Raw genomic sequence first — 14292 nt, 5'->3', positions numbered from 1 at the left:
CAAATAGGAAAGGGGCGACTCATGAAACAGAAAACCTTTAGACAATTACCACTCTACCATAGGTAAACACAACTGAAAAAACACTGTGCCCTAACCCTACCCACCAGCAAAGACTGAGTAGGGAGATAGGACTTTCATCCCTGTGGGCAGTAATGACACCTATTTGCAGTGTCTAGAAGAGACTAAATGGGAAGCCAAGTGGGAAGTCACTACCATACGGTGGTAAAGAAGCCTCCCCCAATTCAGCGACGTGAAGCCATGTAGTAAGGAGTAACAAGGCATTCCTACTCCTTCCAGCCAGGGTAGTATCAAGTGGACACCCTTTTGGGGGCCAGAACTCCCACCCCTGCCCAGCAATAACAGGTAACCTCTTCCCATCTCAGATGTCAATGGAAGCAGAGTGGGGAATCTGAACTTCTACTCTCACCTGGCAGTAATGAGGTAGCATCCTGATTTACCCAGCCAGAGCAGTGCTCATATAAACCAGCTTAACAGAAATTTTATTTAAAAAAATCCAGTGTCATATTATATAAAACCACAAATGTCCAGGTTTCAATCTATAATCATTTGTCATATTAAAAATGATGAAAATCTCAACTTGAATGAAAACACTAAATCAAAAGAAAGCAGGACTGGGGTGCCTGGGTGGCTCAGTTGTTAAGCGTCTGCCTTCGGCTCACGTCATGATCCCAGGGTCCTGGGATGGAGCCCAGCATCGGGCTCCCCGCTCCGCGGGAAGCCTGCTTCTCCCTCTCCCACTCCCCCTGCCTGTGTTCCCTCTCTCGCTGTGTCTCTCTCTGTCAAATAAGTAAATAAAACCTTAAAAAAAAAGAAAGAAAGAAAAAAGAAAGCAGGACTGGCTATATTACTATGAGATAAACTAAATTTCAAAACAAAGAAAATTACTAGAGAAGGACATGACATAATGATAAAAAGATCAATCCACTAAGAAGAAATAGTGATAAATGTTTAGTTTATGCACCAAACAATAGACCTGCAAAATATGTAAAGTAAAAACTGATTAAAACTGAAATTAGAAGTAGACAAATCCAAAACTGTCCCTATTTGCAAATGACATGATTATGGAGAAAATGCCAAGGAACTCACAAATAACTTCTAAAGCTGGTGCATGAGTGCAGCAAGGTTAAAGGATGCAAGAAAAAGAAAGAAAACAATCAACTGTGTTTCTACAGACTAACAATCAAATAAATCAAATATGAAAATACAGTATCATTTGTAATCACTCAAAAGACTAATAAAATATGTGGGTATAAATCTGACAAAACATGTACAGGACCTGTATGCTAAAAAGTACAAAATGCTGATGAAAGAAATTAGAGAAGATCAAAGTAAATAGAGAGACATACCATGTTCATGGACAGGAAGACTCATCATAGTAAAGATGCCAATTCTCCCCAAATGGATATAAATGTCTTACACAATTCCTATCAAAATCCCAGCAAGAATTTTTGTGGATATAAAAGATTATACTAAAATTTATATGGGAAGACAGAGGAACTATAACAGCTAAAACAATTTTGATGAAAAAGAATAAAGTTGTGGGTATCAGTTTATCTGATTTCAAGACTTACAATACAGCTACAGTAATCAAGACTGTGCAGGATTGGCAGAGAGCAAACAAACAGGTCAACAGAACAGAGTAGTGAACCCAGAAATAGACTCACACAAATACACCCAACTGGTTTTTTATAATTCTACCAAATTGCTAGAGGAAGGATAGCCTTTTCAACAAAGGGTGCTAGAGCAAACGGACATGCATAGGCAACAAAATGACCTTTGACTTAACTTCACAATATGTACAAAAATTAACTCAAAATGGATCACAGACTTAAATGCGAAATGTTAAAATATAAACTTTTTAAGAAAAAAGACAAAATCTTTAGGATCTAGGACTAGACAAAGAATTCTTAGATTTGACAACAAAAAACAATTCATAGTGGAAAAGATTGATAAATTAGATTTCATTGGGATTAAGAGCTTTTGCTCTGTGAAAGACTGTATTGGGAGAATTAGGAGATAGGCTTCAGACTGGGAGATAGTATTTGCAGGCAACGTGTCTGATGAAGAACTAGTACTATCTAGAGTATGTAAGGAAACTCAAGGCTCAACAGTCAAAAAACAATCCACTTACAAAACAGGCAAAAGGCATGAAAAGATTTTCAACATAATTAGTCATCAGGGAAATGCAGATTAAAACAATAATGAAATATCACTGCCCACCTACTAGAATGGCTAAAATAAAAAATTTTGACAAAACCAAATGCTAGCAAGGATGTGGAAAAACTGGATCGCTCATACATGCTAGTAGGAATGTAAAATGTACAGCCACTTTGGAAGAGTCTGGCAGTTTCTTAGAAAATTAAACATCCATTTACAACTCAGCAGTGGCACTCCTGGGCATTTATCCCAGAGAAATGAAAACTTATGTTCACACAAAAATGTGTACACAAATGTTTCTTGCTGCTTTATTCATCACAGCCAAAAACTAGAAGCAATCCATATGTCCTTCAATGGGTAAATGGGCAAAAAAAAAAAAAGATCCTACCCACACCGTACACTAGCAACCATCATTAGAAAAGAATGAAGCACTTATATACTTAATGACCCGGATAAATCTCCAGAAAATTATTCTGAGTGAAAGAAGCCAATCCAAAAAGGTTACATATTGTATGTTTCCATTTACACAACATTCTTTAACTGACAAAAATTATAAAACTAGGGATTACAGATGGGAGGGGAGAATGGCAACAGAGGAAGGAAGTGGTTGTGGCTCTAAAAGGGCAACATGAGGGAATCCTTGTGCTAATGAAATCATTCTGTACCTTGACTGTATCAATGGCAACATCCTGGCTGTTGATACTGTACTCTAGTTCGATAAGATGTTACCAGTGCTGGGTAAAGGGTACACGGGATCTCTCTGTATTATCTTTATAACTGAATGTGAATATATAATTATCTCAAAATAAGAGTTTTAATTTAATAAAAAAGATGCTTAAAAACAACTCTACAAAACAACTATATAAAATATCTAATGGAGATCTGCATGTTTAACTTTAGAGGACATATTACTATGTAGAATTTAAATATTTCTGAAATAGATTTCCTGAACATATTAATCCAATCAAAAGTAGATGTTCAACAAGCACTGCTAAAATATTAATAAAATAAAAGTTGAAAAAAATGTTTAAAAACCAGAATACTATGCCAGTGAGAATAGCTGAGCATTTACTTTTGTATCCTTTTTTCTATGACTGGCCTCACTGCGCTGATCCAGTCATCTTGATTGCATGCACCTAGAAAGAAACATCAAAGCAATTAAATCAAATAAAATCAACATTAAAATTATTTCAATAGTCTAAAATATCGTTTTATAAATATTTTGGGAAATTCAGGATGGTAAAAATCCTTTCAGCATAACAATGTTAAGCTTCAATTCTTAGTTTTGGAGTAAAGGTAAGGCAAAAAGCATTAGTGTAATTTGCATTACCACATTATTGTGTCACTTAGTAGGTACTGAACAAATGTCTGGGAAAGTAACTAATTAGGGAGTGATCCCATTACAATCTACAACTTTGTGAAATAAGAATAACTACCATTTTACAGTAATAAAACTGAGGGGTAAGAAAAATCAGCGCAAGTCAGTAGCAAATAAGGATTCAATCCTTACCAGTCTGACTCCCTACAATCATAACTATAAAATAAAAAACTAAAACTACATATAATGCAAAACCAATTTTACCCAGTTGTTTTAATCCTCTTTTTCACCATAATTTTTAACATAGCCACCAGCTGTATAGCAAAACTGGCTGTTCTACTTTATCTTTTACGTCCTTTGTGTTTGATGGTTCTAATGAATATAGAATAAGTGACCAGATAGAAGCCAACAGAGAAAATGCAGAGATCAGCTCAACCATCAAACTACAAAAAACTTAAAGAGAATTTAAAGAACATTCTATTAATTTCTTGTGACATAGAAAAATAAATATTTTTAAACATAGAGGTAACACGTAAATCTGCATTAGACAAATTATTGGTTCTATGCAGGGGACATGGTCAAAAAGTACAAACAAAATGAACCAATGTTCATTTTTTAATCTAAAAAAAACTATAAAGTTTTATGAACAGCAGATAACATTAGGTTCAATAAAAACAGGTTTTGTTGGACTTAAAAATGAACCTAATTTTTGAAAAAAGGAAACTTAATGAGGTAAAAATAAGGAGTTAAAATTCTTTGTGGGTCTATAATTTTAGTACTATATCAGAACCACCAATTATATCCTCAACCTTGCTAACCATTTATCATTTTTGCTTAAGGTTAGAGATGGGTGGGATTGGGACAAATCTACCCTTTGGCCCAAAGGACAGCATATTAATCCACTATTTAAACAGAAACCTCAAAGAAAAACACTTCTTGGAGATTGTTAAACACTGAATTAAAGTGATTCTGAATGATCCAATTCTAAGTGAAAATATTTTAATGCAAGATGGCTACCCCTTATCAGTAGGTTAAAAATGACAAGAATAACTTACATTCACTATAAAAATTAGCTTTTTAAAGTTAACTGGAAAATAAAAATAAATAAATTATGTAATCTATGGGTTAAAGAAATTTTCTTAGAAGAAAATTAAAGATCCCAGTTGAACCATAGTAGTTAACATGTCCTTCCTATGTTATTTGACCTCATAAAGTAATGAAAAGCTTAAGACTTTTCATGACATTATACCTCATAGTCACCTTCCCCTTCAAAAACCTAAGCAGCATTGTGGCAAAAACAAAGGAGAATACCCAATCTTTTTTCCTTGTCAAAAGTGAAATAGCAGGAACAGGAACCAGATTACCTAAATCAATCGGTCCTTCTCTTAATCCATCTAATTCATACAATCTTCCATTTACAGGAACATAACTGACAAAGTGAAAAGCATCTTCTTCTTTTGCTGATGTCTTTGCATCAAATTCAAACATTTGCTGTCTACAGTGAAGAAAAAAAAATAGTGAGAGACAAACAAGCAAAACAGAAAGTGTTTATTTAACAAAAAGTCTCTTTACCTGGCAAAACTGTTGTGTACTTGTCGAATCACATCTGAATTGCTCAGTGCCAAACCTTTCATCTAAAATAATTGTTAAAGTAGCCTATTAAAAAGAGAACTATCACAAATAGGGCATTTTAGAATAATAAGATTATACTCACAGCTGCATCAAAACTTTGTGAAAATTCCTTAAACTCTGATAATGTCTCTCCCAAATGGACATCTTGATGGGTACAGTTCAGTAACACACTTACTATGGCTTGGGTAGCACAAGCATTGTTAATTACCTATAAAACATAAAAGCAGAAATATTATCAATTTATTTTTTTAAAAAGCAGCTTTTAACTGATGACAATGCCCTCCAAAATATGAATAATGTTAACAGTTTTCAAAATGTATTTCATATAGCCTTAACATAAACATAATAAACGTGCTTAATTCCATCCTAATGTATTTTCAGGAATTTGCTGCAATTGTGGAGTTGAGGATTCTAGGAAACCAAATAAATTAAATAAACTCATAACATCAGTGAAACCAATCCAGTTAGGGTAATAAGACCATCTTTCCTGATCTAAACACAGCTGATTAAATCAACAGAACTTGTCCCCCCTCCTATTCACACTTCTTCCTAAATTCACTTCTGCCTATCCAAATTTAACCCATATTTCGGTATTCAGCACAAGCTCCAACTCACCTAGGTGGCTTTTAGAGAAATTATCCAACAATTGCTATTAGTTTCTACCTTCAAGTTCCTAAAAAGGATATATACTGTCCACACATTTTTTCACCTCAGTCAGATAGTCTTTACACTGCTGCCATCTAGTTGTTAACTATTTATTTAACAAATTATGTGGACCTTACATTTTAGAGTGAAAAAACATTTAGATAGCACTTACTATGTGCCAGTTACTTTTCTAGGCACCTCACATGTATTAATTCTTTTAATTCTCTCAACAACCTATGAAGGAGTAATATTATTATCCCCATTTTACATTCATGGAAGCTAAGGCACAAAGAGGTTAAGTAACTTGCCCCAATGGCACAGAGCTAAGCAACAGGCAGATAGTCTCGTTCTAGAATTTGTGCATTTAGCCACCATGTTAGGCTGGCTCTGTACATATATGTGGTCTAACAAGATTATAACCTACTGTGGACAAGGGCTTCTTCCATATTTCCTATAGCCCCTATATAGTCACACCTCAGATGATCAGTGTGAATACCAGCAATGTTAATTATAAAGTTGAACTAAATTTGGTGAATGATTTTTAAAAATACAGTTTAGTCCTATTGCTCTATTTTGTTACTACATTATAATTAAATACTATTTGCTAATTAAAGTCTTTCCAAAATGCTAATTCACTTATGATTTTACAATTTAGCAAACTATTTATATCCTGCTGGATTTCAGAAGAAAAATTTTCAATTATCTTCTGTCTTTAATTCTTATATTCCTCTACTTATTGTGTTGCCAGAGGCTTCGGACATCTTGTGAAATCCACTAGATCTTACATCGTTTGCTGCAGTATATTTGAAAAATTCCTTGATAACACTGCTTTCTCTACTAGGAAACATTCTCTTACACCCAGTTCTCAAATAAATATAATGATACCACCACACTTCTGATATTCTTCTCTGATAATTATCTTGTACTCAAAACTATCTTATAATTGACAAATTAGAGAAAAGTAATAGGAAGTCTAGAATCCAATTAATATTACTGATTTCTTTTAATATGTATTTTTCTCTGAATCACAGTTCTTTAGTAAATTTGGAGAAAAAATTTCAATGACTAAAGGAGACTTCATAAAGGTGGTTAACTAAAACTTTGTAACACTCAGTGCCCCCTTATCTTGGACCAAAATTATCTGGGATAAAATTATCTGGGAATGGGTTGGTAGGAGTTAAGTTAGATGAAGTTAAAATTTATACTCATTCACACGTTCTTTCAAATTCACACATTAAGGACACACTATGTACGCAGTGCCAGGCTAGATGCTGAGGCTATGGCAGAGAATACTCTCAAACATTGCTATGACCTAAGGACTTCAAATCTGTAATCCATCACTTTAGAAAACTTTTTTAAAGAATTAGAAAAAAAAAACTCCTTCCAAAGTCATCAAGTTATATACATTAAAATGCAGTTTTTGTATAATCAACTTCAATATTTTTTTAAAAAAGACAAATATCTTGTCATTACTATTTCTCCTTCAATGTTAATAATGATTCATCCTGTCCATGATTTATTACAAGTTATTTTGTGTGTGTATGAAGAATAGTAATCATGGTGTGCATGAATATAAAAATACCTTTCCAGGTTTAGAAATGAGTTTAGCACCACCAAGTGGTTATGCTACATATAGCATAGAATTGCCAAAAGAAAAAAGACCTTAGGGGCGCCTGGGTGGCTCAGTCATTAAGCATCTGCCTTCGGCTCAGGTCATGATCCCAGGGTGCTGGGATCGAGCCCCGCATCAGGCTCCCTGCTCCGCGGGAAGCCTGCATCTCCCTCTCCCACTCCCCCTGCTTGTGTTCCCTCTCACTCTGTCTCTCTCTGTCAAATAAATAAATAAAATCTTAAAAAAAAGGAAAAGAAAAAAGACCTTAAAAAGGGTACCTCCATATAGTCATTCAAGTATTTACTAAGCACCTGCAGTGTGCCAGACATTGTGGTGTGTGGGATGCACAGTGAACGAGAGAGTTAGAGAGGTCTTTTATCTCACGAAACTCACATAAAAATCACCTTATAGACATCTATTTGGCAGAACTTTTTTAGTTCATGTCACAAAAATTCACTGTAGCATACATTATTTTGTAGTTCCCAACTTTTTATTTTTTTATTTTTTTTTTTTTTAAAGATTTTATTTATTTATTTGAGACAGAGAGAATGAGAGCGAGAGAGCACATGAGAGGGGGGAGGGTCAGAGGGAGAAGCAGGCTCCCTGCCGAGCAGGGAGCCCGATGCGGGACTCGATCCAGGGACTCCAGGATCATGACCTGAGCTGAAAGCAGTCGCTTAACCAACTGAGCCACCCAGGCGCCCAGTTCCCAACTTTTTAAATCTTTAATTTATCCTGAGTATTCTATTATATGCTCGGCTTGCAACACATTTTCAAAAAGAGTAGTAGAGTTTAACAGGAAAAGGTGGCTAGAGTAAGAGATCACAGATAGGGCTGGCCCAAGCCCTTAAGAATTTGGTTTGAATTCCTTTGAGAGAATATATTCTTTAGTTCATCCAGGCTCTTCACTCCCTATTTCTTACACACAACCAGATTCATGCATGCATGCATGTTGCCAACCTGATACTGCAGCCATTTGACTTATAACCTCTGGACTAGAGAATAACTTCTTTTCATAGTTTATATTAAAGAATATGGTGGGTGTTCAGAGGAATGCTCCTAAAGCAGTTTAAAGTACTGCATTATAAATTACAGTCAATCTTAACTGAGTTGTAGCTATAAAATAAAGTTTTCACTATTTATTTATACTCAAAGGAAAAAAAGGTTGAGAATGAAACTGTGGGTTCCTAAAGGGAAGGTGACTCTAAAATGGGGCGCCTGGGTGGCTCAGATGGTTAAGCGTCTGCCTTCGGCTCAGGTCATGATCCCAGGGTCCTGGGATCGAGTCCCGCATCGGGCTTCCTGCTAGGCGGGGAGCCTGCTTCTCCCTCTCCCTCTGCCTCTGCCTCTCTCTCTGACTCTCATGAATAAATAAATAAAATATTAAAAAAATAAAATAAACACAAAACAAAGTATACAATGAATGCCCTGCCTGTGAAAAATTTAGAAAAAAATCCATACATGAAAGAGATGAATAAAAAACCAAAATGATGAAGGAAGGAATCATCTTTAACTGAAGTATCAGAGGTTTCTCTATGAATGTAAAAAAAAAAAAAATTTAAGATTTATTTATTTATTTATTTGACAGAGAAAGAGACAGCGAGAGAAGGAATACAAGCAGGGGGAGTGGGAGAGAGAGAAGCAGGCTTCCCGCTGAGCAGGGAGCCCGATGCGGGGCTCGATCCCAGGATCCTGAGATCATGACCTGAGCCGAAGGCAGATGCTTAACGACTGAGCCACCCAGGCGCCCCTATGAATGTAAAATTTTTAACAGAACTTTGAAAGTTTGACAGGACCTAGGGAATAGAGAAGGAAATTCATTCAGGGAAGCGAGAGGGTATGAACAAAGGAACAAATTTACATGGTATGTTCAAGAGACAATGTACATACTGGTTTGTATTAGTATGGTTGTGGTCAGGGTATGGCATCATTTGCTACCTTGGAAATCACTGAGCAATTAGTAGTTTGCCCTAGGAGCAAAAGATTTTTAATAGGGAAATAACATAATAAAAATAGGTTTTTTTATTATGAAAAATTCAGTCTGACAATTTACAGGAAGGATTGAAGATGGCTGAAAACAGAAACAAGATCAGCTGGATTCTACCCTAACGCACATATGAAACAATAAAAGGTGATAGATTAATGGATATATGAAACCTCTATCACACAAATATGCAAGTCAGAATTCTAGAAGTCAGGAATACAACTATAAAAAAAAAAAAGTTGGGTGCCTGGGCAGCTCAGTTGTTTAAGCAAAGGCCGTTGGCTCAGGTCAAGATCCTAGAGTCCCAGGATGGAGCCCCGCATTGGGCTCCCTGCTCAGCAGAGAGTCTGCTTCTCCCTCTGCCTCTCCCCTTGCTCATGCTCTCTCTCTCTCTCTCTCAAATAAATAAAATCTTTAAAAAAAAAAAAAGGTTAAAAAGGATAAGGGAATACTAATAACCATATGAAACAATTTTGTAAATTTAAGCTAAAATGGAGAAATTTTTTAAAAATCTTATCAAAACCAAGTCAAGAAATAAGTGGTCTTTTAACTATTAAGTTGAACCAGTAGTTACATATATACTTACTAAGAAAATACCAGGCCCAGAATTGACTGTAAAGGCCCAGAATTGGCTGTACAGGCCAATTCTATCAAAATTTGAAGAAAAAGATCATCTAAATTTTATACAAATTCTTTGGAACAATTAAAAAAAGAGGAAATTCCAATTCATTCCATGAAGCCAGCAAACCCCTAATACTAAACCTAATCAAAGCCATTATGAGAAAAGAAAATTAAGGCCCATTTCATTCATAAATACAAATGCAAAACACTAAACAAATAATAAATCTGACAGTATATAAACAGAGAATATATCATGATCAACTGGGCTTATACCAGATATGAAGGATGATATAATATTTAGAAAAATCATTAACATGACTGCACTAATCTATTAAAAGAGAGAAAATAAACATGATCATTACAGTAAGTACAGAAAAAGCATTTGAAAAATTTTCATAATAAAGACACTCAACTAAATTAGTAACAGAATGCCCTTACCTGAAAAAGAATATTTTAAAAAATAAAAATAAAAACCTGAGTAAACATTATCCAAAACAAGAAAATGGTAAAAGCATTCCCTTTAAAATCATGATGATTTTATTGAAGGTCTTAGCCAATAAGAAAAATAAATTAGAAGCATAAGGATTTGAAAGGAGGAAATAAGACTGTTATCACTTGATATAGTAATTTAGATAGAACCCTCTCAAAAAAAACAAATAAATATTAGAGATAATAGAAGAGTTGAGCAAGATAGCTAAATATTAAGACATAAAAGTGAATTGCATTTTTTTACCAGCATCGAACACCTAGAAAATTAACTGAAGAGAAGATAGGATTTATAATTATAACAGAAATATCAAGGAGTTAGGATAAATCTAACAAAAGAGGAAATGACCTCTACAGAGAAAATTATACATGTTAAAGATAATAAAGATCTAAATAGATACATACTATGTTCATGACTTAATATGAAGATATAAATTCTCCCCAAATTGATATATATAGTCAATGCTATTCCAGTCAAAATTCCAACAGAATTTTTCATACAACTTGATGACTCTGAAATTTACATGAAGAGCATGGGGCCAAGAACAGAAGGATATTCTGAAAAAGAGCAGGGAGGGGAGACATGACCTATTAGATATCAGACCTTATGAAGAAGTGAAAGGAATTAGGACAGTGATATTGGCACAGAGACAGACTAATGAATGTAACAGAGTACAGCCCAGAAACACACACACACACACAGAACTCTGATCTACAACAGAGGCGTAATGTTAGATAAGTAGGGAAAACAACAGATGTTTAATAAATGAGGCTAGAAAAAAATGATGATCCATATGGAAAAAGATAAAACTGAACTCCTACTTCACTCACCAAAACCCAACTCCCGATGAATTATGGACATAGATGTCAAAAATTAAAATTTAAATACATAGGTAAATATCTTTTACAACTTCAGATAGATAACAATTTCTTAAACAAGATACAAAAAGCACTGGCTCTAAAATATAAAATTCTATTCATCAAAAGACACCCAGGTAAAACATTAAGGTGCCAATATGGAGAAGCAATATCAAGAACACATAAACAACTCATACAAATCAAAAAGAAAAGCACGATTCACCCCACAGAAAAATAAAAATAAACAGAAATTTCAGAGAAGAAACACATATGGCTACTTTCAAAATGATTAGTGTCCAGGCAGATGTAAACCAAGACCATAATGAAGTACCATTTTAGGACAAGCAGGCTGGCAAAAATTAAAAAGGCCTGACAATACCACATCAGAGCATGTGGCTACATAGTTACTCAGATACTGCTAATGGGAGTATACTTGGAGCATCTACTTCAGAAAACATTTTGATATACTTATGTATCACATGAAGTAGTCAATTCTACTTCTAGGTATACACCAGGAGAAATCTGCACATATACAATAGCAGACATGTAGAAAAATGTTTATGACCACACAATTCATAGTAACTCAGATGTAAAACTCAAACCAAAGATGTAAAACTGCCAACCTAGGAAAAGTAAGTAAATAAACCCAGCATGTTCATGCAGTTGATATTACACAGCATGCAAAATAAAGTAACTACTATGATGAACAACTTATAGAAGAATCTTAATGATATAATATTAAATCAAAAAGTAAGTCCCCCCAGAAGTCCTGGGATCGAGCCCTGCATCAGGCTCCCTGCCTGGCTGGAGGCCTGCTTCTCCCTCTCCCACTCCCCTTACTTGTATTCCCTCTCTCGCTCTGTCAAATAAATAAACAAAATCTTTAAAAAAAAAAAAAAAAGTCAGTCCCCCAAAATCATACAGAGGATGTGAGAGATGAAATGAAATGAATCACTTATGTCAAGGGGTTTTAAAATGGAGCCATGAGGGATGCCTGGGTGGCTCAGTTGGCTAAGCATCTGCCTTCAGCTCAGGTCATGATCCCAGGGTCCTGAGATTGAGTCCTGCATCAGGCTCCTTGTTTTATTAAATAAATAAAATAAAATAAAATGGAGCCAGGAGGCCAATAAGGAAATGGGCTTTATGCACATCCTCACAGGATAAAACCACGAACTTTGAATTGGGCGAAAGGGAATAAATTCCAAGGCCTCTGCCCATACACCTGCAACTTGCTACAGTAAAACTTTGCTTAGTGAAAGCCTTAGCAACCAATTATATTCAGTCAAGATTAGTTTTCTGTGAGCCAACACCAATAAAAATTCTTTGTAAACAACACATACAAACATTCTTTTTGTCTTTTAAAACCCTTGATTTTTGGGGCACCTGGGTGGCTCGGTTGTTAAGCGTCTGCCTTCGGCTCAGGTCATGATCCCAGGGTCCTGGGATCGAGCTCCGTGTCGGGCTCCCTGCTCCGAGGGAAGCCTGCTTCTCCCTCTCCCACTCCCCCTACTTGTATTCCCTCTCTCGCTCTGTCTCTCTGTGTCAAATAAATAAATAAAATCTTTATAAAGAAAGAAAGAAAGAAAGAAAAATAACCCCCTTGATTTTCATTCCCTAGGGAACACAATTTGGATTGCTACCCAAATCTCTGCTCCCCGACTGCAATTTTGAGACCCCAAATAAATGCTTTTGTTTTATTTCAGCACTGCCTCTTTTCTCAATTGATAAGCATAATACTTTTTATCTAGCCAAAATTTTATATACACACACCCTTTTTAGGATTACAAAAAATACATAAAAGAGAAAGCAAGGGGGTTGCTGGCTGACTCTTGGTTTTGGCTCAGGTCATGATCTCGCAACAAGCCCCAAGTCTGGCTCTGTGCTCAGTGCTGAGTCTACTTCAGATTCTCTCTCCCTTTCTCTCCTGCTCAAACTCTCTTTCTCTCAAATAAATAAATTCGTTAAAAAAAAAAAAGGCAAGGAAATGATATACCAAATTCAACAGGAAGATTACAAGCAATGGAGGGAGGGAGAATGAGAGTTATGTTGAACAGTGGGTGAGAGAGAAGGACATAATAGATGAAGTTTACTTGGGTGGTGAGTTCTTAGGTGCTTAACGTATTACTTAAAATTATGAAATAAACAAATAAATAGGAGTCATGAGTGTGTTTCATCAATCAAGGATTATCATAATCCTATTCCATGTACCTGAAGATGGATTTTTTTAAAAAAGGAAAAAAGAAAAACACAGGCATCATCATTGATTGCTATGTCCTCCTCCTTCATCCCCACATCCAATCCATTACACATTAAGGATGCTAACTACTTAATCTACTAAGTATTATTCAAATTTGTTCATACTCATCTCTACCACCAGTCTTTCATCTACTTTTGCATGTACTTCTGTAAAAGCCTCCTGATAACTAGTCATATTCTATACCACCGTCTCCTCCTCAAATGCATTCTTCACACTATAGCCAAAGGGAATCTCTTCTAAATAAATATCTGATCATGTCATACTTCTTTAAGCACTTCAATAACCTTCTATTACTCTTAGGATAAAGACAAAAAGTCTCAATCATGGCCTAAAATACCATGCACGATATGACCTCTGTCAGCATATTTGGCAGAAGGCTGATATTCTCTAATAACCATCTTCTCCTTCTTCCATATGAATTAAGTACCCAAATTTTATCTGGGTCCATGACCACCTGGAATGAAGACAACTTTCCCACTCTCCTTTGCTGCTAAGTACAGCAATGTGACTGAGTTCTGGCCAGAGAGAATTAAGTATGTGACATCGGCAAATTCTAGAAAATGTCCATAAAAGGAGAGAAGTGTGCTGTCGTCCCCTTTCTGCTTTCTGGAATGTGGAATTAAGATAGAATGGCTGGGGCGCCTGGGTGGCTCGGTCGTTAAGCGTCTGCCTTCGGCTCAGGTCATGATCCCAGGGTCCTG

General features: G+C 35.6%; 1 protein-coding gene across 6 annotated transcripts in view; it reads right to left on the bottom strand.

Annotated features, from left to right (window-relative positions):
- Positions 1-14292, bottom strand: part of UCHL5 (ubiquitin C-terminal hydrolase L5) — a 43759-nt gene that overhangs the window by 13759 nt on the left and 15708 nt on the right. For 5 of the 6 annotated variants that reach the window (XR_004079530.2, XM_031041937.2, XM_006728426.3 and 2 more), the window contains 4 exons: positions 5211-5336; positions 5069-5130; positions 4861-4991; positions 3251-3314 (listed from right to left, as the gene is read on the bottom strand). Coding sequence is in view for 5 of the 6 variants with exons in the window: in XM_031041937.2 (XP_030897797.1) it covers positions 3251-3314; positions 4861-4991; positions 5069-5130; positions 5211-5336 (383 nt within the window). In the remaining variant the exon portion in view is untranslated. Of the gene's footprint in view, positions 1-3250; positions 3315-4860; positions 4992-5068; positions 5131-5210; positions 5337-10881; positions 11358-14292 lie in introns of those variants that run through there. The other variant, XM_031041943.2, reaches the window with a different exon arrangement.

Source organism: Leptonychotes weddellii, chromosome 6, assembly GCF_054177405.1.
Source record: "Leptonychotes weddellii isolate Sample4059 chromosome 6, ASM5417740v2, whole genome shotgun sequence".
NCBI lineage: Eukaryota > Metazoa > Chordata > Mammalia > Carnivora > Phocidae > Leptonychotes > Leptonychotes weddellii.
Note: the sequence above shows the minus strand (reverse complement) of the source record. Positions and strands in the feature narration are given on the sequence as shown.